This window comes from Podarcis melisellensis (genome assembly GCF_964234715.1).
Source record: "Podarcis melisellensis genome assembly, chromosome: 2".
Classification (NCBI taxonomy): domain Eukaryota; kingdom Metazoa; phylum Chordata; class Lepidosauria; order Squamata; family Lacertidae; genus Podarcis; species Podarcis melisellensis.
The window spans coordinates 111791934-111819563 of NC_138529.1; the positions used below are offsets into that span (position 1 = coordinate 111791934).

The window sequence follows — 27630 nt, forward strand, 5'->3', positions numbered from 1 at the left end:
CTATTCGGAATAAGGGAATTTCCCTTTAAAAAAGGGAAACGTTGACAGCTATGCAAATAGGACAAATTTAGCCAGCTAGCCCTAGTGATCATCTAATGTTTATTGGATGGATTTCCCCACACACACACACAAAAAAAATTGATTTTTGATTTCTGAATTTATTGTTATTCACGTTTTATACTGTATTTTATGTTGTTTTTTGTTGCAACAATTAAGTGTTTTAAATTTGTTGTTAGCCGCCCTGAGCCTGGTTTTCTGAACCGGGAAGGGCGGGGTATAAATAAATTATTATTATTATTATTATTATTATTATTATTATTATTATTATGCTATCTTGACTTATTATTGATAAATGTTTTCAACTGTCATTTCTTATTTAATTAAATATTTGGTTTAATATTTCTTGCAAACCGCTTAGATGTTTTCGCTATAGTCAGGTGGTACTCAAATCCTAACCCTGAATTTGTGGGTACACGATTTTCATAGAATCATAGCGTGGGAAGGGACCCCGAGGGTCATCTAGTCCAACCCCTTGCAGTACAATAATCTCAACCAAAGCATCCATGACAGACAGCTCTCCAACCGCTGCTTAAGAACATCCAGGGAAGGAGAATCCACCACCTTCCGATGGAGATCATTTTGCTGTCGGAACTACTCTTCCCATCAGAAACTTCATCCTCATGTTTAGTTTCAGCCTTCCTGGCACCCTCCAGACAGGCCCCATTTTCTGTGCTTGGAACTCTTCACCTGTTTAATAGCTTGCCGATCAGAAGGTAGGTGGTTCGAATCCCCACGACAGGGTGAGCTCCCGTTGCTCGGTCCCTGCTCCTGCCAACCTAGCAGTTTGAAAGCATGAAGTGCAAGTAGATAAATAGGTACCGCTTCGGCGGGAAGGTAAACGGCATTTCCGTGCGCTGCTCTGGTTCGCCAGAAGCGGCTTAGTCCTGCTGGCCACATGACCCGGAAGCTGTACGCCGGCTCCCTCGGCCAATAAAGCGAGATGGGTGCCGCAACCCCAAAGTCGGTCACCACTGGAACTAATGGTCAGGGGTCCCTTTACCTTTACCTTTATCCATATATCCATGCATCAAACCCGCGAGAAAGAAAAGAGAGGGAGACCTGAGAGGTATATCTTGAGGGATGTGCTAGAGATGTAGAGAGGCATCGTTCTCCAATCTGGTACCTTGGAAATCGAATGGAATCCGTTCCAGACATCCATTTGACTTCCAAAATGTTAGGGAACCAAGGCGCAGTTTCCAATTGGCTGCAGGAAGCTCCTGCAGCCAATCAGAAGCCACGTCGGACGTTTGGGTTCCAAAGAACGTTTGCAAACCAGAACATTCACTTCTGGGTTTGCGGCATTCAGGAGACAAAACGTTTGACTCGCAAGGCGTTCAGGATCCATGTTGCATGCAGTAAAGGTAAAGGGACCCCTGACCATTTGGTCCAGTCGTGACCGACTCTGGGGTTGCAGCACTCATCTCACTTTACTGGCTGAGGGAGCCGGTGTACAGCTTCCGGGTCATGTGGCCAGCATGACAAAGCCGCTTCTGGCGAAGCAGAGGAGAGCACGGAAACGCCGTTTGCCTTCCCGCCGGAGCGGTACCTATTTATCTACTTGCACTTTGACGTGCTTTCAAACTGCTAGGTTGGCTGGAGCAGGGACCGAGCAACGGGAGCTCACCCCGTCACGGGGATTTGAACCACCAACCTTCTGATTGGCAAGTCCTAGGCTCTGTGGTTTAACCCACAGCGCCCCCCGCGTCCCTGTTGCATGCAGTAGTTGCATTTAAACTAAATATTATTTCATTGCATTTTAATATTGTCTCTTGTTCTGGGATTGTGTGGAACAGGTTGCAAATAATGAGGAACAGGTTGCAAATAAAATTGACAAAGAAATAACATGTGGAATTAGAGCCTTTGTAGTTGCTGGATGGGAGACAATGTCATCTCACAAGAGTTATTCCTTCCTTCTCTAGTCCATTGCTATCCTGCTGTTCTCTTAACAGGTCCCAAAGCTACATCCTTTAGCAAAGGGGTTTTGAGGGTCTCTGCCCACCATGGCCTCAGCTCAGCCGTCCGCTTACATAGTCGAGGAAGCCAGGTGTCCCCTCTGCAAAGAGTATTTCACAGACCCCGTGAGCGTCGACTGCGGCCACAGCTTCTGTTGGGGTTGCATCAAGGAGCACGCGGTGAACTGGAACGTCCTGCGGACCTTGAGGTGCCCCGTCTGTAGCGCTGTCCTCCAGAAAGGGAAGTTCCGGGCAAACTGGCAGCTGGCAAATATCGTGGAAAGGATTAAACTCCTGCCACTGAATCTGGGGAAGAGGGAGCTGTGCGAGAGCCACGGTGAAAAGCTCAGCCTGTTCTGCAAAGAGGACGAGAAATTGGTGTGTGCACTTTGTCGAGAATCTGAAGAACATTGGACACACACTCTGCTTCCGCCGGAGGAGTCTGTCCAAGGGTACAAGGTGGGAAATAACTTGATAATGGCATCCTCTCCGTTTTCTTGGGAATGCTGAATATAGCTCGTGCTGATTCTTGTTAACTTTTGCTGGAAAATAAATCCCAAGCTATTCTTGCAGGTTTTGCTGTGATCAGATAGTCTGATTACAGGCATGGTCCGGTAGGAAGTGTCATTTTAGGGGGTGAAACTTAATTTTTGCAAAAACTTTCAGTGAGTGGTCTTAATATTATGTTTTTGGGTGTGTGCTATTATCTTTGTGATTGGACGACATTTAGTCTATGTTTGTTGAAGCAGCACATAAACTGCTTCAGAAAACCACAGATTTCTAATTTTGCCTTCTGAAAATGTCAGGTAATGCTAAATAATAAAAATAATTAATAACAATATATAATATAACTGCAATTACTTGACAATCATTTCTAATGATTTCTATGCCATGCCACACACATATTACTTACCAAGCGAAACCAAATTATATTAATTTAACAAAAATAACTTTTGAATCCCCAAGTTATGTTAAAATTTTTTAGCACCCCTCATTCTTAGAATTTGAAAGTTGAAAAATTCAAGATGCCCTAAATTGGCTTATGCTTTAAGTCTTTTAAGTGATATTTTTGATTTGACAATATACAGCGAAGAATTGACCAAAATGGAATTCCTCATTCCTTTGGACACATCTTTTTCATTGATTTTCATTTTTTTTTTCAAATTGATCACTAATTGAAACAAATTAAATTAAAACAAATTTACTATTTAATCTAAACAAATTAAACATTTCTCCTTGTGATTCTCCTTGGTGCTGCATCATATTCCCAGTTAATCCTGGTCTAACTTCAAACATTACAAATAACCTTACATTATAATATACTTGCTTTTTTTAAAAAAAAACCACCTTAATTTATTTTCAGACAACAATCTATCCATCAATTCCTGCACATATATTAAATTAACATTTCTTCGTTTCTTTTCAGGATCGTCTCTACAGCTGCCTGGAGACTCTGAAGAAAGAGAGGGAGAAAGTTCTGTCATACAAAGCAGACACAAAAAGAGAAAGCAAAGTCTTGCTGGTAAGTGTTGCTCCTATTGAGAAGTGAAGGACTGCTAGGACTAGCTAACATCTGTACAGTCGTACCTTCGAAGTCAAACAGAATCAGTTCCAGAAGTCCATTCGACTTCCAAAACATTCAGAAACCAAAGCACGGCTTCCGATTGGTTTCAGGAAGCTCCTGGCAGCCAATTGGAAGCCGCATTGGACGTTTGCCTTCATAATAAAAAGTTCAAAAACTGGAACAATCACTTCCGGTTTTCAATCATTCGGGAGCCGATAAAGTTCGGCAACTAAGCCGTTCGAGATCCAAGGTACGACTATATTATGGGGTGAGGAGCTGGCGTGGGCCTGAGGTGGGGCGGCTGGGGTGATCTCCCTGAGTGCATTGGGGGGGGGGCGCTGTTGGGATACTGCCAGGGAGACAGAGGCAATCAGGCAGGCCTCCATCGTTGTCTCTGGACGATCTCCCAGTCTCCCGTTGGAACAGCATCAGTCAATTAGCGACACGAGCCTCAGACACATTCCAGGACTCATGCACGCCCTTTTCGCAGAGTTTCCACAACGGAAGATTCACCCAGAAGAGCATATTTACAGCTTTATTCAACGTTGGTCAGAACAAAGGAAAAACATGACTGCTTGCATCCGTGTCGAGGAAAAACAGCCAGAAACAAAAGCTATATACAAAACGGAAACTCCCTGTGAGCAGGAAGTACGCAGGCTTGTGACACACAACAGCCTGTTCCCTTTTTAAGGAGGAACGGAAATATCCTAACAGGCGTTTCCTTTTCTTCTCCTCCTGCCTGCTTATTTCAGAAGCAAATGAAAGCGAAGAGGAAAAAGACGTTGCTTGAGTTCAGGCAGCTGCGTCAGTTCCTGGAGGAGCAGGAGAAACTCATGCTGGCCCAGCTGAAACAAGCAGAGATGGAGATCCGGTGGAAGAGGGATGAGCGCATGACCCAGCTGTCCGGCGAACTCTTTGCCCTTGAGTGCATCCTCCGGGAGGTGGAGAAGAAGCGCCAGCAGACAGCTGGCGAACTCCTGCAGGTAAAATGGCGGAAGGAGCAGCCTGGGCTGCTCTCCAATCAGCGCGAGTGTTAAGTCGTGGGTGAACATATCAGATGACACCACGCAATTCTTCAAACAGCTCTTGTTTATTCACAGGCCAGAACTGAACTGAACTGAAGGGTTCAGCCAGCCTGCTTATATAGAGCTCCAGTACAACGTTACTGTAGCAACTTTCTAAAACTATCCAATCACTGAACGTCACTTTCGATCCCTTATTTGCATAACTATCTACAGTATCCCCCTGTTGGCCCAGGGTGAGAACTACAGTGCATAACAGCGAAGTTGGCCCCAAAGCAATTGTGTGGCTCCTTCACCCACACAAGAAATGAAGAGGCCCGGTTTAGGAAAGTCAGAGGCACTACCAAATTTCAAGGACGCAGTCCAGACATAATTTATTCTTTATTTTCTGCCTATCTGGATTGCTCCAGCCACTCTGGGTGGCTTCCAACAAATTATAAAAACACAGTAAAACACCAGCCATTAAAAACTTCCCTATACAGTCATACCTCATGTTGCGTCCGCTTCAGGTTACATGTTTTCTTGTTGTTATGATGATTATTATTAATTTATTATTTATACCCCGCCCATCTGGCTGAGTTTCCCCAGCCACTCTGGGTGGCTCCCAATCGAATGTTAAAAACAATACAGCATTAAATATTAAAAACTTCCCTAAACAGGGCTGCCATCAGATGTCTTTTAAAGATAGGATAGCTGCTTATTTCCTTCACATCTGAAGGGAGCGTGTTCCACAGGGCGGGCGCCACTACTGAGAAGGCCCTCTGTCTGGTTCCCTGTAACTTGGCTTCTCACAGCGAGGGAACCGCCAGAAGGCCCTCGGTGCTGGACCTCAGTGTCCGGGCTGAACAATGGGGGTGGAGACGCTCCTTCAGGTATACTGGGCAGAGGCCGTTTAGGGCTTTAAAGGTCAGCACCAACACTTTGAATTGTGCTCGGAAATGAACTGGGAGCCAATGCAAATCTCTCAGGACCGGTGTTATATGGTCTCAGCGGCCACTCCCAGTCACCAGTCTAGCTGCCGCATTCTGGATTAATTTCAAGTTCCGGGTCACCTTCAAAGGTAGCCCCATGTAGAGCGCATTGCAGTAGTCCAAGCGGGAGATAACTAGAGCATGCACCGTGTCCCACGGCAACCTGGAAGTACCGGAATGTGTTACTTCTGGGTTTCGCCGCTCGTGCATGAGCAGAAGCACTAACTCACACCCTGTGCGTGCGCAGATGCGGCACTTCGGCTTGCATCAGTTCCGTGTTACGGACAGACCTCCGGAATGGATCCCATCCGTAACTTGAGGTTCCACTGTACAGAGCTGCCTTCAGGCGTCTTCTAAAAGTTCTGTAGTTCTTTATCTCCTTGACATCTGGTGGGAGGGCGTTCCACAGGGCGGGCGCCACCACCGAGAAGGCCCTCTGCCTGGTTCCCTGTACCTTCCCTTCTCGCAGCGAGGGAACCTCCAGAAGGCCCTCAGCGCTGGACCTCAGTGTCCAGGCAGAGGTGGAGACGCTCCTTCAGGTATACAGGGCCAAAGCCATGTATGTACCGCTTTTATTTTTACTTTTATATATTTATTTATACCCCGCCATTTTCCCTCATGGGACTCAAGGTGGGCTCACAGCTTTTGAGTGGGCTGCGCTTGGCAAGTCCTGCCAGCTTGTTCCCAGAGGGCACCAGTCTCAATGCTGAAAGGGTCATTGTAATGTGGGTTGCTGCAAACACTGAATTCTGCCTTGCCTCTCTCTTTTCCCCTGCAGGATATTAAAAGCTTCTTGCAGCGGTAAGTGGCTTAACTGGCACCACCAACCATCACATTCCTCTGTGTGTGTGTGTGTGTGTGTGTGTGTGTGAGAGAGAGAGAGAGAGAGAGAGAGAGAGAGAGAGAGAGAGAGAGAGAGAGAGAGAGAGAGACTCTCTTACTGAAGGAGCAAGGGAGATACTCTCTTTCTCCTGGGCTGTAGGTAGCAGCTGAATAGTTTTGAGCATGCCGGTGTCACATGGAGCTGCTATTTTGCCCTCACATGTCTTATTTAGGGGGTCCGACTGCACTATTTTATTTTGTGTATTTGTTTTTAAAACTGTTTTTAAAACTGTGTTTTGACTGTTTTGTTATTTTTATTAGGATGTCTACTTCTTTCTGTAAGCCTGCTGATTTTATTGGTGTTTTCCTGTGAATGTTTTATGTTACGTAAACTGTTTAGAGCAGGGGTCAGCAAACTTTTTCAGCCGTGGGCCCCTCAGACCTTGTTGGGGGCCGGACTATATTTGAGGGAGGGGGGATGAACGAATTCCTATGCCCCATAAATAACCCAGAGATGCATTTTAAATAAAAGGACAAATTCTAGTCATGTAAAAACATGCTGACTGTCTGCAGGCCGGATTTATAAGGCGATTGGGCCGGATCCGGCCCTCGGGCCTTAGTTTGCCTACCCATGGTTTAGAGCAGCTTTTCTCAACTTGTAGCTCCCCAGATGTTGTTGAACTACAAATCCCATCACCCCTAGCTAGCAAGGCCAGAGCTCATGGATGATGGGAGTTGTAGTCCAACAACATCTGGGGGCCCACAGGTTGAGAACCGCTGGTTTAGAGGCTTTTTAAAAAAACTAAGTTGTATATAAATTTCATTACATTTTTAAAAAAATTATTGGGGGGCAATTACCTCCTTGCCAATACACCCCCCCCCCCGTCTCCAGGCTCTCTGAGGTATTTTTCCAATACATCCTTTTCTTTTCTTTTTTGGCTTATTTGGGAATACGGAGTTGGATGGACAATGGATTAACATTGTTGTTCTTCCAGGTGTGAGGAAAAGGAGGCATTCGAGAATCCCGGGGCTTTTTCTCCTGAGCTGAAGTGGAGGATCTGGGACTTCTGTGATAAAACCTCTTTTCTCGAGGGTGCCATGAAACAGTTCAAAGGTGAGGGGAAAATGGATGCGAAGATTTGATACAGAACATCTTACATGTAAAATGGAAATGGAAATGTAAAGAGAATGAAGGTACATTCTTTCACCTTTGGTGGACATGCCCAAAGATTAAGGCTTTCTGGGAAATGATTTATAATGAAATAAAAAAGGTACTTAAATATACCTTTTTGAAGAAACCAGAGGCCTTTCTCCTAGGTATGGTCGGCCAATTGGTGTTAAAGAAGGATAGAACTTTTTTATGTATGCTACAACAGCAGCAAGAATACTCATCGCAAAGTATTGGAAGACAGGAGATTTACCCACCATGGAAGAATGGCAGATGAAGGTGATAGACTATATGGGATTGGCAGAAATGACTGGCAGAATCCGAGACCAGGGAGAAGAGTCGGCGGAAGAAGATTGGAAGAAATTTAAGGACTATCTTAAGAAATATTGTAAGATTATTGAATGTTAGAACGATGTTGATTTAGAAATTAAGGGGTTTCTAGCTGTAATGATTATGAAATTAAGAAAAGAAAGATCAAAAATTAAATAGAAATTAGGGAAGGATTTGCTGAATTGATTTAATTAGAGATTGGGATACAGAAAGGGGAGGTATGAGGAGGTCGGGAAAGTAAGTTTTATGACTATAAGGGATTGAAATTATACTTGTTATTGTATGTGTTTTGTATGTATGTCTTATTGCTTTTTCTGTCTTTTTTTGTTTTTTCTATTTTATATAATCTTTTGAAAACTTTAATAAATATCTTTTTAAAAAAAAAAACAGAACATCTTACATGTCCAAAAGTGTGCTTGAGGTGGGCCATAGCCACAGGTTATAAGGGTGGCAAGGAAAGTTCTTTTCAGCTTCCCTTTCAAAAAAAATTAAAAAATTAAGAGAAAGTTTCTGTTCCTTTTCCTTGTGGAGATAAAAGGAAAAACCTGTAGGGATTTTTCTACCCAATAAGATTAAAACTGCCTCCTGCTTCCTTCACTTACAGGTGAAAAGCTCTTGAGGTAACTGAGGGACATTAGGCATTTATTTCAAAATAGCATAGAATTGGTGCTTGCTAATTAATAATTAGTCTCTTTAATTTATAATATGTTTAAAGAACTTGTGTTGGCTGTTCAACCTTGACTAGTGAATACAGGCTCCAGCCAGATGTTATTAACTACAAGGGCCCTGTGGTCTAAACTACTGAGCCTCTTGGGCTTGCCAATCAGAAGGTCATCAGTTCAAGTTCTGCTCTGTCCCAGCTCCTGCCAACCTAGCAGTTCGAAAGCAAACCAGTGCCAGTAGATAAATAGGTACCACTGTGGTAGGAAGGTAAACAGTGTTTCTGTACGCTCCAGTTTCCGTCATGGTGTCCCGTTGTGCCAGAAGCGGTTTAGTCCTGCTGGCCACATGACCCGCAAAGCTGTCTGTGGACAAACGCCGGCTCTCTTGGCCTGAAAGCGAGATGAGCGCCGCAACCCCATAGTCGCCTTTGACGGGACTTTACCTTATTAACTACAATATCTATCAAGAGTCCTTACTCCCAGCCTCGTTTGTTATTATATTTTAGTTAAGGATGAGTGTTTCAGTGTTTCGATGACATTGTTTTATTGCTCATATTTTTATCATTGATTTCATACATGTAAACCACGGAGAAACCATTTGGGCAAGCAAGCGGCATATAAATGAATAAATAACAACAACCCAGGCCTGCTGCAGACTTTTCTTAGTCTGATGAGAGGAAACGGGAATTCAGGAGGCTGAGCTGAATTTAAGGTGATGGAGGAGTAACAGAATTGAGGGGAATACTTCTCTGTCATCAAAAACATGTTTTTACTTAACCCTCCCACTAAAATAAGGGGGGGCGATGTGTGAAATGACATTGCCGTTACAAGATTTGCTTTACGCATGGCAGTGTGATCTAAATCTCTCACTCCTCCTTTTTCTTTCACAGACACTCTGGTATTTGGAGTCAAGGTGCAAGAAGGTAAATTTTGGGGGCTTCTGAGGGAAAACACTCACAGGAGGTGAATCTTGTGAGAAAACATTTCATTATCATCTCATAATTCTGTCCTGGTGGCTCTGAAACCATCCGTGGAAAGTTAAGGGAAAGCTCCATGGCTACTGATATATAAATATCTTTATTAATATTATTGAAATTCTATTTTTGTCCCGCCCTTCCTCCCAAAAGAAGCCCTTTGTCAGGAAGATAAAATAACTTATTCTACTGGATCAGACTACGGATCAAGCTACATTTCCCTTTAATATGCCAGAGCTTTTCTTCTGCCTCCAGAAGTAAGCTCAGTCCCCCAATCTGATTTAGGATTCAGCCATGGTGGTAGGGCAGCTTTGGGAAGGTACCGTATTTTTTGCTCTATAAGTCTCACTTTTTCCCTCTTAAAAAGTAAGGGGAAATGTGTGTGCGTCTTATGGAGCGAATGCAGGCTGCGCAGCTATCCCAGAAGCCAGAACAGCAAGAGGGATTGCTGCTTTCACTGTGCAGCGATCCCTCTTGCTGTTCCGGCTTCTGAGATTTAGAATATTTTTTTTCTTGTTTCCCTCCTCCAAAAACCAGTCTTGTGGTCTGGTGCATCTTATAGAGCGAAAAATACGGTAGTTTGTGGGGATGGGGGTAGCTTGAGCCCTTTGGCCTTTGCTGTGGACCTGAGGTGCACAACCTGTTCAGGTTGGGGCCACAATAGGCGGCAAAGGGTTAAAACACTATTCCACACGGACCAGACCCAATCCAGATCTCAAAGGTGTGCTTTCTTTGGAGTAAGGGGAGGAATCAGTGATACAACTGCATGCTACATCCTAATCGTAGGTACGATTTGGCCCTTAGTTTGAATTCAGTAGCATGATAGTAATGGCAGCACATTGTTGAGGTCAAAGGGGGTCCAAGCTCATCCAATCCACTCTTAACAGTGGCTGTCCAGGTAACTGTGGAAAATGCCCCAGTCCTGAATACATTGAATGCAGGCCTTAATTAACCATGAAGCTAAATAAGGGCCTGCTTAGGGCTTCAAGGGAAGGCAGGCGCCACAGAAATTTTCCATTGCCGGATTTACCACAGACCATATGGTGCAGCAAAACCATGTTCCACAAAAAAGGCTCCCGCAATTAATGAAAAAATTGCATATATTCACATAATAGCAGTAGTAGTAGTAGTAGTAGTAGTAATACTGTAATAGTAATAATAAATGATATATGGTTTACTTTTTTTCTATTTTGAATTGGATATATGTGAGGGCACCAAAATATTTTATATATATATATATATGCAGGTTTTGGTGTCCTCGGGTGTCTTCCCGTGTAAAGACACCCGAGGACACCAAAACCTGCATTCCTGTACCCGTGAAAATCTACGAAAGCAAATATATATATATATATATATATATATATATATATATATATATATATATAATACTCACATCCCAGATTCCCTCCACTCACCACCAATTATACAACTTTCATACCTATCACTGCATACAACTAAATACCTGGTGACTCCCCTTCTCCCCTTCCCCTGGTTTCTTTGCTTTTCTACTAAATCAGGTATTCCAAATCTTTAATCTTCACATTTCTTCCTCTGTTAATTTCTGTTAGCTCCTATCCTGCTGGATTTACTCAATACCTGCTGGGTTATTTACTTGTTTATACTGGCTCTTAAAATATTCAATAAACATTTTCCAATCCTCCTTGTATGAAAAGGATGATAATCCTTTTCTCTTATCCTATCTGTTATACCCGCCAATTCAGCATTCTCTTCCTTGCCACTCCTCCTTAGTAGGCGCCATACTTGTTCTCCACCTTTGTGCCAATACGATTCTAGCCACAGTGGTGGCACATAATAATAAATTCTTTTGTTTCTTAGGGACTTCTGTTGTTACCATTCCCAAGAGGAATGCCCCAGGCTTTGGGGGGAAGGTGTTTTTTTATTATCTTTTTTAACTCATTGTAAATTACTTTCCAGAATTCCCTAATTACAGGACCACAACATGTGGAAAAAAGGTCCCTCTACAGTAGCATCTTAGATTACGCAACCCTCGGGTTACGTAAACTTCAGATTGCAAAAGCGGCAATCCTGGAAGTATTTCACCCGGTTTCGCCCCGCACACATGCGCAGAAGCGGTCTACCGCCGCGCTCACGCGTATAACAGTGATCCTTGGGTTGTGAAAACATTAGGATCCGGCTGGACCTCTGGAACGGATCCCTTTTGCAGCCGGAAGTACCACTGTACTTAATTGCATTTCCAGCATTTGCTTTTTTCTGTTTTAAATATTTTCACTAGTTTTGGCAGGTGTTAAGTATCATCTGTGGGTCATTTTCACCATATATATTTTTAGTGCGTAACACGCCGTTAGAATCATATTTACTGTCCATAAATTCTCCCATAGCTCATAATTAATATTATCCTGGGCCACCAAAATCTGAGGGCCTCTAAACATAACTGTCAACTTTTCCCTTTTCTTGCGAGGAATCCTATTCGGAATAAGGGAATTTCCCTTAAAAAAGGGGAAACCTTGACAGCTATGCCTCTAAAGGTCTTAATCCAGCCCTGATTGTATGGAAATTCTATTGATTTGAGAGGGAGCAGCATTCTTGAGATTGTATCAGGTCTTAAATCTGTCTCCTGGTTAAAGTGACTTCTCTTTCCTTCCCTCATAACCCCACCGAATCCCCAACAGAACATATAACTCTGGACCCGGACACAGCTCATCCCAACCTCATCCTGTCTGAAGATCACAAAAGCTTGAGATGGGGAGATGAGTGTCAAGAACGGCCGGACAACCCGGAGAGATTCGACAAGACGCCTTTTGTGCTGGGGCGCGAGGGGTTTACATCGGGCAGACACTTCTGGGACTTTGCTGTGGGAAGCGACGGAGGGTGGGCCGTGGGGGTCACCAGGAAATCTCTGAGCAGAAAGGGTGTGCTGTCCTTGAATTCGAAGGAGGGGATCTGGGCTGTGGGGAAGCTGGGCAGTAGATACTCTGCCACCAACAACCCCCACTATTCTCCTCTGACCCTGAGCGGAGAGCTCAAGAGGATCCGAGTTTTTCTGAACGTTGAAGGGGGTCGGGTGGCCTTTTTCGACGCTGACAGTGGAGTTCCCCTCTTCACCTTCTCGGGGGCCTCATTTTCTGGAGAGACTCTTCTGCCTTTGGTTTTTCTCAGGGACAAAGCCCACCTCACTCTATCTCCTGGAGATGGCAAGCTCTCCCTCGCAGGCCATGATGATATTGCTCTGTTGGGATCCTGATAATTATTTGGTTGAATGTGAGAATGTACTCTTCAGGACGCCTTATTTATAGGTCTGAGAGAACCAGGCCCCAGATTCAATGACATCCACCCTTTATGGGCCCAAGTAGTAGTAGTAGGAGAGAGAGAGAGAGCGCGCGCAGCTGTTACTTAGTGCTTAATAATAATAATAATAAACTATTCTATTTAAGACCCAGGACTCATTCCAGGGTTTTGAGGAACTCTTCAAGTGTCTGTGGTTATGGCGGCTATCTTTATTTACCCAAACTGCAATGTTCAAAGTTCTAGTTCAGGCATATTGTGGGTGAAGCGCCGCAGCAACACCCATCATTTTGCTCCCTGGTCTACTTCATGGTGGAAGCAGGCTTTACCGAACATTAATTATGTTACTTTGATTAATTATATATATATTGGTCCAAATGCAGAACTGAAAAAGCCAACATGAGCTTCCATTCATAGGGAATCTGAGGGAATCTGAGAATTCCCTCTTCCTGCTATACCTTTATGTCTTAAAGAGGCAGTAATTGCGCAACATGGTTGTTGAGAAGATCCATATATCTGTTCTCACCCCTTAACTTCTATTTTTCTTCTCTCCCTGCCTACCTCACAATACCTTTACAAGCTATTAGTGAGATGGAGTGGAAAGAAAACATTCATAGTTTCTAAAATATACTCAGAGTTGAGTGTGAATTTCATGGTCTTTACTCAGCTCGTAGTAGCAATGAATGAAACTTCCCCAAAAACGTCTAGCTATATATACATTATTTACACAATGGGCCCTGTGTGATTGGCTGCTCCTGTAGGCCAATCAGGTTGCGGATTCACGCCCTCCAGAAGCCTGATTGGCTGCTCCTGCAGGCCAATCAGGTTGCTGATTCACTTCCACCTGGAGCTGGATTGGGTGGCTCCTACGGACCAATCAGACTGCTGCATTCTGGATCCTATTGTTCTAGGATTCAGCTCAGTACATAACAGTTTCTATGCAGGCAGACCAACATGACATTCTAGGCAAAACACCTTTCTCCAAAGAGGCCTACATATTTGTTGTTTAGCAAGCACCAAATGAGATGTATCCTGTGAGAGAAGGGGATACCTATTTTGAAGCAGGTATAGGTAAATCTGATTGATGCGAGGGAACATTATTTTACAGTTGGAGAATACATCCAAATGTATTTGGTTCTTGCATAATACTGGGTCCCCAGTATGGCAGCTGTGGGTCCCTGGATGTCCTTCCTGATTTTCATTATTATTTTTTTAATGTCTTGGGTTGGTTGGGGAGGTTTCTTGTTTCAGTGGGGAGCATTAACAGTTTTGGTCTGTGTTTTATTTGTTTGGGGGGTTATATATGATTGTTTTGCCTTGGGGGCAGTGAGCATCACTGCTTTTACCCCTGTGAAATGGGTATTTTTTGGTGCCAGCAAAACGGATTCATAGATTTAACCTCTGTGATAAGGTGGAACAGGTGAACTGCAGCTGAGCAGATCCAGATATTAATCTGCAGTGAGGACCTCTGATTATTCCTTTGCTTAATGTATAATAAACATGTTTTGCTGATGTTTTAAATGTGTGCAGATGTTTACTTGTATTTTTAAAAAGGGTTCTCTTTGCATGGTTTTTGTGTCACACTTCAGCCTCACAAAACTGTCTGTCTTACCGTATTCTTCCTCTGCCGAACTCTGGGAGGGTGGAATCCATGAATGTTCCTTTCCCAATTTTGTGTTGCAACAAGCATGTGAGAAGAGTGGGTTGCCCAAGGCCACCTACTGAACACCAGGAGCTGAGCAAGAATTGGGAAGCCGAGGTAATAAACGAAAATCTGCCCTTATTTGCTTATGGGGAACACAAGAGTCCTTATAGAGTCCTTTGCAAGTTCTCCATCGGTTGGAGAAAAGAACAGAGGCCAACCAGAGAATATTGAGAAGCAAAGCAGCTAGTAAGCCTGATCTTTATTGAACTGTTGCAACAGGGTGCTCCCCTCACACGCAGGAGAACGGAGGAGGACCCGGAACCCAGGTGTGTCCGCCCTTATATAGACATTTTAAATTGCCCACCTTGGGGTCCAAGACCACCCCCAGAGACATCATACCTACATCACAGAAAGGGTGGTCTACAGCAGAAATCTGAGTGCTTTGTTTACCTCATGTCGTCGTTTACCTCCTGTCTGGCAAATTACCTGTTAATGCTTACTTGATTGGATACCCTGAGAAGCCTGGCCAGTCTTTTGTAATGATAAATACTTAGTTCCTGAGCCAGTTCACAGGCTCACCCTATTCATACATAGACATACCCTTAAGACAGGATTTGTGAAGGAAAAGACAACGGGGAGGCTTTTCCATTTTCCTTTGACTTTGCAGAGAAAACATTTGGTCAGTTTGGGAGCCAAAATGGCTTCATGGCTGTTTTCCTGTGCTGCTTCAGACATGTGGTTTATATATTTATGTACGTGTTTGCATGGTACATTTATGAACATTTATTTGGTACATTTATGAAAATATATTTGACATTAATCTTTGTATCCCCCCCCATTTTATTAAAGAAAATCTCTTTCCCCCCCCCCTCTCTCTATATATAGTCCTCTTGGCAGATGTTTGATTTTATCATTCATTCTAATCTGGACAGAAACTCCATCTAAGCCTGATAGATATCTTGTGTCTCCTTAAGTAATTATTGTTGGCTGGGAAAGAAAAATAAGAGGAGAGTTCCTGGATGCCAAGGTCCAAGTCTGGGGCAAGTACTCTTTGGGGAGATAACTCCAGCAGAGATTTAAAACTGCAAAATATGCCGCAAAGTAAAGCATGGGAATACAGGTTGTTAGACCTTTACAATATGCCATTCTAACTTCCTCCTAAAGTTCCCCTCTTCCCCTAGCATAGAAAAAGACAACACGTCTGGCAAGTTAAAAATTGGTTTACTTACAAACTCTTCAGAGGTCAGGTTCATGTGTTTTTCCATACATCTGTCAGAAAACACAGGCTGGCTTCGTTACAATGGTGAAAGCTCCTAAGATTCTAACAGCCATGTGGCCTGTGCTGCAGCAACCTGCTCTGACCTTACACATTGAGCTTCTCAGGTAGACTGATGTTGAATAAAGGCTTTGATTATCTTCTTCCAAAGGAGTGCCCTAGCTAAGCCTGGCAGGGCAGCTTGCTCTATCGCATTAACCCCTTAGTACATTAACTAGTTAGTACATTAACTAGCTAAGCCTGGCAGGACAGCTTGCTCTATTGCATTAACCCCTTAGTACATTAACTAGACTTAAGCATGTTGGTTATATGAGGTTGGCTATCCCACAATTCAGGGACGCAGGTGGCGCTGTGGGTTAAACCACAGAGCCTAGGACTTGCCGATCAGAAGATTGGCGGTTCCAATCCCTGTGACGGGGTGAGCTCCCATTTCTCGGTCCCTGCTCCTGCCAACCTAGCAGTTTGAAAGCACGTCAAAGTGCAAGTAGATAAATAGGTACCACTCCGGCAGGAAGGTAAACTGCGTTTCCGTGCACTGCTCTGGTTCGCCAGAAGCGGCTTAGTCATGCTGGCCACATGACCTGGAAGCTGTCTGCGGACAAACGCCGGCTCCCTCGGCCAATAAAGCGAGAAGAGCGCCGCAACCCCAGAGTCGGTCACGACTGGACCTAATGGTCAGGGGTCCCTATACCTTTTATCCCACAATTCTGAGGTGGGCTTTCTCTTTCACCCAAAACACAGGAAGGAGGGTCTCGTCCGAGAAGGAGGCTCCCAAGAATGTGTAGATCAGGGCTCCTGTTTCAGCATTGAAAAAAGAGACTTGCTTCCCTTGATAGTCCAGAGTCACTCGGATCCTCTCAGGCTCCCCACTCAGAGGAAGGTAATCAGGAGGGTTCAAGACGCAATAACCATGATTAATCCTTCCTACAGCCCAGAATCCTTTCTCGGGACTGAAGGGAAAGAAGCCTTTTCTCCTCACAGACTTCCTGGCGACCCCTAAAGCCCACATCCCCTGCCCTCCCACAATGACTTCCCAGAAATGTCTCCCTGCTGTGAATCCCTCACACCCCAGCACCGAAGTCAGTTTGTTGAATCTCTCAATGTTGTCGGGCAGTTCTTGCTGTTTGTTTCCCCGTTCCACCTTTTTACCGCCCTCAGACAGGATGAGCAGAGGATGAGCTGTGTCTGGATCCATAATTATATCTGCTGTTGTGAAGTGGGTGGGGGGGAGAGAAGAGGAAAAGAGAAGGAGAAGCGCTGAATCAGTTTGAGAGACAGACAGCCATCTAGATACATAAAACATCCCAGGAATCACAATCCATCTCAGGATTCTCTTGCGTGGCATCCTAGACTGTGATTCTCCTTTCCCCCTTCCAAGACTTGCCCACAATAAATCTCAGTGAATTGGGTTTCTTTTCTTTTTTTTAATGTTTAAAATTTTTATTTTTTTACCAACAACCAAAACACAAACAGTGAAACCCCTCAGGCGGCTGATACATTGGGTATACATAATCAATAAGAATATTCAAATCAACCATATGTACAATTTTATAGACGTTAACACTCCTCCATCCACAAGGTTTATTTAATTGTTCAAACCTACCCAAATAATTCAATATCTTCTCAAACCAATCCTCCTCTTTCTCACTGACCTTAAATCCTTTCCTTCTGTGTATTTTCACAGTTAGATATTCTAAAATTATAATATTATTCAGTTTTTTCCTCCATTGGTTCACCCCTAGCTCTTCTGCATTTTCCCAGTTACTCACTATAACCTTTCTGGCTGCAGTTACCATCAATTCTACCCATTTAAATTCCTCTTTTGTTTTAACTCGGTGCTACTCAGACTAATATATAAAAGGATGTCACATAGAGGAGGGAGAAAGGTTGTTTTCTGCTGCTCCAGAGAAGCGGACACGGAGCAATGGATCCAAACTACAAGAAAGAAGATTCCACCTAAACATTAGGAAGAACTTCCTGACAGTAAGAGCTGTTCGACAGAGGAATTTGCTGCCAAGGAGCGTGGTGGAGTCTCCTTCTTTGGAGGTCTTTAAGCAGAGGCTTGACAACCATATGTCAGGAGTGCTCTGATGGTGTTTCCTGCTTGGCAGGGGGTTGGACTCGATGGCCCTTGTGGTCTCTTCCAACTCTATGATTCCATGATTCTATGATTCTAATAAGAACCATTAATTTAGATATTCCCACCTTCCTACCCACAATTCCCGATATTTCTATAACAATCTGTTTCCAAAATTCATTAACTAATGGACAATCCCACCACATATGAATCGGGTTTCTGTTGTCGAAACATTTATAATGTGCCCCTTGTGTCTATCAAGCTGTCTTCTACAAGAAGCAAAACCGCCTAGAAAACATTTACTCAGCTCTTCTGCATGAGTAAGTGTCAGTCATCTGACATCAGCTGAGTGATAGGTGGATGGTCCCACCCCCTTGTCATGGCTGATCCACAGGGATGGGAGAAGACAGTATCCAGCAAAGCAGCATGGAGCTGGATTGTAAGGTGTTTTTATATTAAGTCCTTATTCAATCCATCCAAATTGATGAAGGACACAATTTGGGGTCTATTTTTTTCAGAAATCTCCTTCATCACCACTTCTCAACATTTGGATACATGTTTACAAGACCACCACATGTGCCAGTAGGTTCCTTTTCTGCCACAACCCCTCTAAATCTAAATCATCGTTAGGGCTCATAACGATAATAAAGCAATTGGTGTTTCCGAAGTCTGCAGAACAGACTGTTTGACGCCAACGAATCACCAGTCTCTATTCCCTCCCCAAGTGTCATCCTCCATAGGAAATTTACCTTTCTGAAACTGTTGTCTCATTAGCAGAGTGTCTGTGGGGAAAATAAAGATATAAATCAGAAGCTCTACGAGGTTGCACCTAAAATAAATATTGTACAAAAAGAATCACTTTGCAACAAATCCTCTCTTGTTTCCTTCTTTGGTGTAAAATAGAAAGTGGAACATGTAATTAACAACTAGAAAAGCATATGGAGGACAGATTAAAGTTAACTAAAAATGTTGTTAGTTGTCAAACAAATCGGCTCCTGAATGCCGCAAACCCAGAAGAAAGTGTTCTGGTTTGCGAACGTTTCTTGGAAACCAAACATCCAACTCGGTTTCCGCTTGAGTGCAGAAACCTCCTGCAGCCAATCGGAAGCCGCGTCTTGGTTTTTGAATGGTTTCAGGAGTCGAACAGACTCCCGGAATGGATTAGGTTTGAGAACCAAGGTATCACTGTATTAAAATTTTGGAAATGGAGAAAGGTAAAGATACTGCCCAGTATTCACTGCTCATTCCACAGGTTCTCGTTCTCATCCACGGTTTATCAGGATAGGGGTTGTGATTCTGTTGCTATGCAGTGGTGTGGGAGGGTATTTTGCCCAAAAATGTTTCTGTAATGGAATGCAACCCTTGACAGAAAGGGAATGGAGGGAGATCTTTTCCAGGATGCAGAAATTTGAAATGCAGTCATTCACAGCAAAAGTCGGGATATGAGAAGAAACCTCACATGGCTCCCTCTGAAGCTCTTTTCAGCAGATGTCAGTATCGTACAGTGAAATGGGCTTCAATATCGGCAGAAAGGAAGTCTAAAGATGATCTGGGCTTGCAATTATTATGAGGATTGGAATTCAATGTGGGTAGAGGAGATTACAGTGGTTACATATGCTTCAGGTTACATACACTTCAGGTTACAGACTCCGCTAACCCAGAAATAGTGCTTCAGGTTAAGAACTTTGCTTCAGGATGAGAACAGAAATCGTGCTCCGGCGGCACGGCGACAGCGGGAGGCCCCATTAGCTAAAGTGGCGCTTCAGGTTAAGAACAGTTTCAGGTTAAGAACAGACCTCTGGAACAAATTAAGTACTTAACCCGAGGTACCACTGTATTTGTAAATGTAAACTGACACATGTTGGAGCAGAACAGCTAGGCTTTGTTATATGCTTAGTGCAAACGGCCTTGATTTGTGGCAACCCCAATTTCTGCTCCCCGCCCCCAGTGCCCCAGAACGACAACGTATATAGGGCATTCTGGGTGAAAATGGTGTCTTGGCCCCTGAAAAGGAAGCTTTGCTGGTGCTACTGCTGTCTGTGGAAAGAACAATATAAAATATGATAAGAACCTGACACATTAATTTTGGAAGTCAAATAATGCTTGGCACAAAAATCCTTGCAGTCATTCTTCATTACCTTTGAATTGTTTCATAAGTTCCTCCAGAGAGGGATTTTTATAATGGAATTCTCTGATCCTCTGCTTCAGCTCTGGAGGGAAGGCCACTGGATTCACAAGCGTCTCCATTTTCTCACTCCTGGTGGAGAAAAACAATGTTAACTCCTAGTAAAGGTAAAGGGACCCCTGACCATTAGGTCCAGTCATGGCCGACTCTGGGGTTGTGGCGCTCATCTCGCTTTATTGGCCGAGGGAGCCGGTGTACAGCTTCCAAGTCATGTGGCCAGCATGACTAAGCCACTTCTGGCGAACCAGAGCAGCACACGGAAACACCGTTTACTTTTCCGCCAGAGCGGTACCTATTTATCTACTTGCACTTTCACATGCTTTCGAACTGCTAAGTTGGCAGGAGCAGGGACCGAGCAACGGGAGCTCACTCCGTTGTGGGGATTCAAACCGCAGACCTTCTGCAGACCTAGGCAAGTCCTAGGCTCTGTGGTTTAACCCACAGTGCCACCCGCGTCCCTTGTGGCAGTTTGGACTCTAAAGCCAGATACCTGAGAGCCAAAATGTCTCTGCATCTCCCCACATGTATCTACTGAAAGATCACTTGTCATGTGCTACCACCCTGCTCAGGACATCTCTACTCCAACTTCACTGTGTAATGACAGCACATCAGTGGCATAGCATGGGGGTGCAGGGGGGGGCCACCCGCACCGGGCGCAACATCTGGGGGTTAGGGTTAGGGGCGCAAATCCACGGGTTAGGGGGCGCAAATCCACAGGTTAGGGGGTGCAAATTACTTGCCTTGTCCCGGGTGCTGGCAACCCACGCTACGCCACTGCAGCACATCACAGTTTATTTCTCTGTTTGACCCCCCCAGTGAGATGTGGAGAATAGAAAGATGGCAGTTGCTGTTGGCAAAACTGAGGTGTTCCTTATAACCTCCGTCCTGAACCTGAGTGGCACCTTGAAGTTGCAAATGAATATAGTCCACCCCCTTGTGAGTAGCCCCACTGCATGGATGCCCCGTGAGACAGGTGTGCGCATGGAACTGTGTGGGTTGTCCCCTGGGTGAGTTGCTGCTAGAATGACTGAACTGGCCTCTCTTGGTTAGAGCTAACGTCCCAGTTGCCCTAAAGAAAGTCTGCGGATTTTGTGTGGGAGACCAACAGCTTCCTTTTTGTGACGGTTAAACTCAAATATTTGTTTCCTGAGGTAATGAGGAGTTGAAAGGGACCTTGGCTTTCACAAGCTACATATATTTTGAAAACTGGTTTTAGAGCAGAGGTTCAGCAGGACCTTCCACAAATGTACAACTAATTCAAATTATTTGTCCAAAGCCCATCCAGGGGACCCCCATGTTGCCTTTGGACCTAGGTGTTGAGCAAACGGAGAAGGCAATGTTGCTTCAGACACCTGTTTTATTGAGTGGGGTTTTTTGTGGAGTCTCCCCTCCTAGGAATTGAGAGTGGACAGGGAAATAGTCACGGGGAAGGGAAGCAAGGGAGGTGGTGACTGGTGGCAGCAGGATACCTACCGTGAGTGAGATCCACTTACCTTGGCAAGGTTCTTCCAACGTCCTAGAAGGAAAGAGAGAGAGACAGAGGAGAAGGAATTCAATGCCTGCCTCAGGCTATGCTATGAAGTTGCCTCAGACCCTGACTAGCATTCACTCTGGCCCTCTGGCCTGCCTAGCAGACACCACACAAGGATTGGGGATGTCATTTCCCCCAAATGTGAGGGCAGTTTTTGCTGCTTTCCCATGGGGGTGGGTGGGAAACCTACATGAGATAATTAAGTCAACAAGGAAAGTGGTGCCCTTTTAATGACTTGGAAGGTGGTTGACTTAAAACATGGAAAATTGGGGAAAACCCCTGGGCTGCCCCCAAGAGGGAGAGGAGGAAGGTGGCACCTCAGGGGTGAGGAGAGGAGAGGGCCGTCACAGCCACTGGGGTCGAGGAGAAGGATGTGGCTGTTGTGGCGGCAGCAGTGCCTGTGATGGGGGAGTTATGAAGGGGTGGGTAGTGGTGGTGCTGGTGAGGTAGTGGCAGGGAGGTGGTGAAGAAGAATAAGAATAAGAATAAGAATAAGAAGAAGAAGAAGAAGAAGAAGAAGAAGAAGAAGAAGAAGAGGAGGAAGACGACGACGACGTAGTCTGGATTTGATACCCCGCTTTATCACTACCCGAAGGAGTCTCAAAGCAGCTAACATTCTCCTTTCCCTTCCTCTCCCACAACAAACACTCTGTGAGGTGAGTGGGGCTGAGAGACTTCAGAGAAGTGTGACTAGCCCAAGGTCACCCAGCAGCTGCAGGTGGAGGAGCAGGGAAGCGAACCTGGTTCACCAGATTACGAGTCTATCGCTCTTAACCACTACACCACACTGGCTCTCACTGATGAGAGGTGCTGCAGCTCTTGGGAAGCCTCTACCGCTGTCAACGCTTCCTTGCCCTTGCTACTACTGCCACTTCCTGTAGTGGGCTCTTGGCAATGAGAAGTGGGCATGACACAGGCGGCACCGCCTCTAGGAGAGCTTGCTCCCAAGGCAAGTTGCTTCACCCTGATGCATAGCTGTCAACTTTTCCCTTTTCTTGTGAGGAATCCTATTCAGAATAAGGGAATTTCCCTTTAAGAAAGGGAAATGTTGACAGCGATGCTCTGATGAGAGACCTGGCTCTCCGCTCCACACTCTGCTTCCTTTCCGCTGCTTTTTTAAGTGAATGAAGCGGTCCAAGGCGCCTCTCCAAGACGAGGCTGTTTCTGCCCTAATCTGACCTGCAGGAGATCACTTGCTGGCTGCTGCTGGTGCTTCTCCTCCATCTCCTGCATGATCCTTTCGAGAGAGGAGAGTTCCCTGGAGAGCCTGGCCAGGTGCTCCTCCTTCTTCTTTGCAATCTCCATCTCCACCTCTTCCATCTGAGCCAGAAGAACCTGCTCCTGCTCTTCCAGAAACTGCCGTAATTGTCTGAACATTTCGGCCGTCTTCTGTTTTTCCATTTCTGTTAAAAGCTAAAAGAAGCATTTGGAAAGAGGAGGAAAAGCAGGTGTCTTTAGAACATCAAGAGGTAGGTTATGGGAATCATCATCATCATCATCTGTTAAATATGTATACTGTTATGTACTGAAGTTCTCACCCTGGGCCAGCAGGGGGATACTGTAGATAGTTATGCAAATAAGGGATCAAAAGTGACGTTCAGTGATGGGATAGTTTTAGAAAATTGTTACAGTTACGTTGTACTGGAGCACTATATAAGCAGGCTGGCTGAACCCTTCAGTTCAGTTCTGTCCTGGCCTGTGAATAAACAAGAGCTGTTTGAAGAATCGCTGTGTCGTCTGATATCTTCACCCACAACTTAACATATACTGCCCTTCATCTGAAGATCCCAGGGGAGAATTCCACTGGAAGGGCACCTCAGATATTCTACAGACCACAATCAACACCCAGCCTTATTCAGGCACTTCAGTAAACAAGTTGGGGTACAGCAGGGAGAAGTTCTCAAGGCCTGTCCTTTCCCCAATGCCATTTCTGTTATGTTCCAACGTATGGAAGTCAACGTTTTGAGTCTTCTGTGACTGTCAAATCTTTTCAGACTGTAAGCCTGAGGGCAGGGACCATCTCAGTACTGATTTTTGTAAACTCGGAAGGCCTTTTTGAGTGGGCTATAAACACCATAAAGAAAATGGGATGGGAACCTACGCAGACATAAAAGTGTTGCTACAAAAGTACTGCCTTCCACATTGAGGTGGGAGGAAGGAATTCAGGGTCCTCAGCCCCCTCACATATTTACTTTGACACTTAAAGAAGGTTGGTGTTTCCTAAAGATTTACAAGAGCCCAACTTTAGAAGAATTTTTACAGGACAGCAGGGGTAGATCTACATTGATCTGCTAAACTTTTTTTAAAAAAAATAATGTTCTATAATCCTGAATTGCAATTTTCCATTATTGGAGGCTTGCTCTGGCGTCACATTTTAACAACACATTTTAACGTTATAAATGACGAGTGTAGATCTGCCCCAGGACAATTCCAAACAACAGATAGTTCTACAAAGCAGGACAGAATAACTTTTGGGATGCCTCCGTTTTATATTACTTCAGAAAAGAATCGTATTTGTTGATTCAAGTACTTGTTCCCCTTGCAGCAGTAGTTGAAAATGAGGCAACGCTTACAAGCAGGTCTCTGCTTTCTCTTTCCGTGTTGGCTTTGTATGCCAGAATTCTCTCTCTCTCTTTCCTCAGTACCTCCAGGCGAGTACAGATCAGATCCTGAGGAGAAAATAAGAGCTCAAGTGGGTGGGTGAGAAAGAGGAGAGAGGAGGTGAAAAAGAGGCTTGTTTGCTTCCTGCCGTCCCTTCCAGTGACTGGGGATACCTCTGGCCTTACAGCCTTTGGAAACAGACACAGACCATCAGGTAAGAATTATGAACATAAGAAGAGCCTGCTGGATCAAGCCAATGGATCCGGCCAACCTCCTCTTCTCACAGTGGCCAACTACAAATGTCTGTGGGAATCTGACACTAGCTTTACTTCAGTAGCACATTTACAGCACAGGGGGGAAGACAACACACAAAATGAATACAGTGGTACCTCTGGTTGTGAACGGGATCCATTCCAGAGCCCCATTTGCAACATAAGCAGAATGCAACCCGCGTCTCCACGTGCGCGGGTCGCAATTCACCGCTTCTGCGCATGCGCGTGATGTCACTTTGAGCGTCTGTGCATGCGCAAGCGGCGAAACCCAGAACTAACCCTTTCCGGTACTTCCTGGTCGCCACGGGACGCCACCTGAAAAGACGTAACCTGAACCGAACGTAACAAGAGGTATGACTGTACATACACAGAGACACACTGACACACTTCCCTGTTTTCAGGTAGGGCCCTGAAGGACTGCGAAAAAGTGGGAAGGAGTCAGTGGCAGGTGAGAGATCAACCCCAAGCAGTTGAGGGAGCTTGTTGTTGATGGCATCCCTGTCTCAGGAGACAATGGAGGAGTGCACCTTCAGGGTGAAGTCAAACTGTTGGAGAGTTACAGCGCCTGCTGTGGCTGTAGAGACTGATACGGGAGAGACATGTTTTGTTGAAGCCGGGGCAGATGAAGGCGTCCGGTTTTGCTGTTACAAATGCACCATGGCTAAGACCCTACCTGCCCGCAGACTGTCTCGCCAGTCTCTAGTTATCTCCCGCTTGGACTACTGCAATGCACTCTAAGTGGGGCTACCTTTGAAGTGACCCGGAAACTGCAATTAATCCAGAATGCGGCAGCTAGACTGGTGACTTGGGGTGGCTGCTGCGACCACATAACACTGGTCCTGAGAGATCTGCATTGGCTCCCAGTACGTTTCCGAGCACCATTCAAAGTGTTGGTGCTGACCTTTAAAGCCCTAAACGGCCTCGGTGCTGTATACCTGAAGGAGCATCTCCACCCCCATCGTTCAGCCCGGACACTGAGATCCAATGCCGAGGGCCTTCTGGCGGTTCCCTCATTGTGAGGTTACAGGGAACCAGACAGAGGGCCTTCTCAGTAGTGTCGCCCACACTGTGGAACACCCTCCCTTCAGATGTGAAGGAAATAAGCAGCTATCCTGAAGGCAGCCCTGTTTAGGGAATTTTTTCATATTTAACGCTGTACTGTTTTTAACATTTGATTGGGAGCCGCCCAGAGTGGCTGGGGAGACTCAGCCAGATGGGCAGGGTATAAATAAATTATTATTATTATTATTATTATTATTATTATTATTATTATTATTATCTCTGTGCTCCTCCCAGCAGTCATCCTTACTCTAGTCACTGCTATGGATACACAACCTGACTCTCTTCAGGCTCTGCAAGGGATTCCCAGACGGTGGGGTTAATGTTGCCAGCCTTCATGCCACATTTGCAGACATCTTTGTAACGTATAGTTGGTCTGCCAAGGGGCCTAGTGCCTGAAGCCAGCTCCCCACAGAGCACGAGGGCATTACACCCCCTCCCTGTTTCTCTATTGCGGATAGGAATTGAGTGAAAAAAGAAAGGTCGACATTATTTTTTTGAGACATGGCAGAAGAGAGGGCACGTCATTTGCCAGGCAAGAAAATGTTCAACTATAACCAGGCCTTTGGCTTATTAATATTCAATGACCTTTTAAAAGTGTTTGAGGGAGAAGCGTTACAGGTTTGTTTTTGTTACAGGTAGGTAGCCGTGTTGGTCTGCTGTAGTCGAAACATACAAACAAACAAACAAAATTCCTTCCAGTAGCACCTTAGAGACTAACTGACCAACTAAGACACCTGAAGAAGTGTGCATGCACACAAAAGCTCATACCACTAACAAACTTCGTTGGTCTCTAAGGTGCTACTGGAAGGATTTTTTTAAAAAAAAATGGTTTGTTTTTGTTCTTGTTTTTTATTATGTATTTTTTGTTCTCGTTTTGCATTTTAATGTTGTGAACCATCCTGTGATCTTCGTATGAAGGGTGGTGTACAAATTAATTAATTAATTGGATTAATTGATTGATATAATAAAAATTTTGACTAAACCGCGGGAGGCAGTGGAAGACAGGAGTGCCTGGCGTGCTCTGCTCCATGGGGTCACGAAGAGTCGGACACGACTAAACGACTAAACAACAACAACAAAAATAATAATATGTTATCTGGGTGGAGCTAGTTAGAAATTTCCATCAAATGCATATGTTAGCTGTTGGAACATCCTGAGTTAAGTTGCTCATCTGATAGCGCTTGAGATTGTTTTCCAGTCCCCTTGCTTTCCCTTCTTGCCACAGGTCCCCCCCCAAAATCCTCTCTCTGAGGTTGACTGTTTCCACTTTGGTACCCTGGCACCAATTGGGAGCCTAGCAGGGAGGGAAAGAGTTAATGAAAGGCTTCCCCATGCATTTATTTGCATACCAAAATGCAAGAATGTAAACGGGTGAATCCACAGAAAATTTCCCCAAAAGGAATCGACAGCTATTCGCACACACCGCCAAGATCCAGAATGATTTCCTCCTACCTTGTTTCCATGTTCCTTGGATTTATCGCATGCCCCGCAGATGAGGGGCTTGTGGTCTTTGCGGGAGAGTTTCTGGGGCTCCTGGAGCATCTCACAGACTCCCTGCTCTCCTCCTTCCCCCTTTCCGCCCTGGAGGTTGAGCTTCCTGGCTATCTCCACCACATTTGCCAGCTGCCGGTTGGGCTGGACGCTGTTCCGCTGAGCCGTATATCTGCACTGAGGACACGACGCCCCCGTTTCCAGCTCCCCCCAGTACCGGGTCAGGCAGGCTCGGCAGAAGTTGTGCCCGCACCCTGAGATGATCACTGGATCCTGGAAATATTCCAGGCAGATGGGGCAAGTGGCTTCATGACAGAGATCCTGGATGGGATTTGCACCACCAGCAGCAGCAGCCATGGCTGAGAATGACGCTGGAATGAAATCATCATCACAGCCAACGACCAGCCTCTTAAAGGGGACTCCTGTTTAAATGATGGGCATGAGTGAGAGAAGAAACATTTCGAAAATTTTGTCTATGTGTTACAACTCAGCCATTATTTTAAAATTAAAGCCAACAATTTTTCCCAGCAAAGCCCCCATGCACACCTTAAAGAAGCCCGATCGCTGAATAATTGATGCTTTTGAATTCTGGTGTTGGAGGAGACTCTTGAGAGTCCCATGGACTGCAAGAAGATCAAACCGATCCATTCTGAAGGAGATCAGCCCTGAGTGCTCACTGGAAGGACAGATCCTGAAGCTGA

The 27630-nt window shown here is 45.0% G+C and overlaps 2 protein-coding genes across 5 annotated transcripts in view; one reads left to right on the forward strand and one right to left on the reverse strand.

The window, feature by feature from the left end:
* LOC309363221 (uncharacterized protein) overlaps positions 1-12981 on the forward strand; it is a 29343-nt gene extending 16362 nt beyond the window's left edge. Inside the window, exons 8-14 of the mRNA XM_081899327.1 lie at positions 2047-2471; positions 3439-3534; positions 4329-4559; positions 6348-6370; positions 7387-7505; positions 9442-9474; positions 12177-12981. Coding sequence (XP_081755453.1) covers positions 2047-2471; positions 3439-3534; positions 4329-4559; positions 6348-6370; positions 7387-7505; positions 9442-9474; positions 12177-12748 — 1499 coding nt within the window. The 3' untranslated portion in view covers positions 12749-12981. The remainder of the gene's footprint in view (positions 1-2046; positions 2472-3438; positions 3535-4328; positions 4560-6347; positions 6371-7386; positions 7506-9441; positions 9475-12176) is intronic.
* LOC309364872 (zinc finger protein RFP-like) lies at positions 799-27351 on the reverse strand. Of its 4 annotated transcripts, none has more exons than XM_081902838.1 (8): positions 26891-27347; positions 24077-24172; positions 22683-22916; positions 21466-21488; positions 19926-20044; positions 18537-18569; positions 16165-16916; positions 799-836 (listed from the first exon to the last, which is right to left on the reverse strand). In XM_081902838.1, the coding sequence occupies exons 1-7, from the start codon at positions 27284-27286 to the stop codon at positions 16405-16407; spliced, it is 1413 nt and encodes a 470-aa protein (XP_081758964.1). In that variant the 5' UTR covers positions 27287-27347; the 3' UTR covers positions 799-836; positions 16165-16404. The 4 variants fall into 4 exon arrangements, with proteins under 4 accessions (XP_081758964.1, XP_081758966.1, XP_081758963.1 ...); XM_081902840.1 differs by lacking the exon at positions 799-836 and adding an exon at positions 15758-15878 and having other exon boundaries at positions 15951-16913; positions 26891-27351; XM_081902837.1 differs by lacking the exon at positions 799-836 and adding an exon at positions 15758-15878 and having other exon boundaries at positions 15951-16916.
* Positions 27352-27630: the final 279 nt, after the last annotated feature.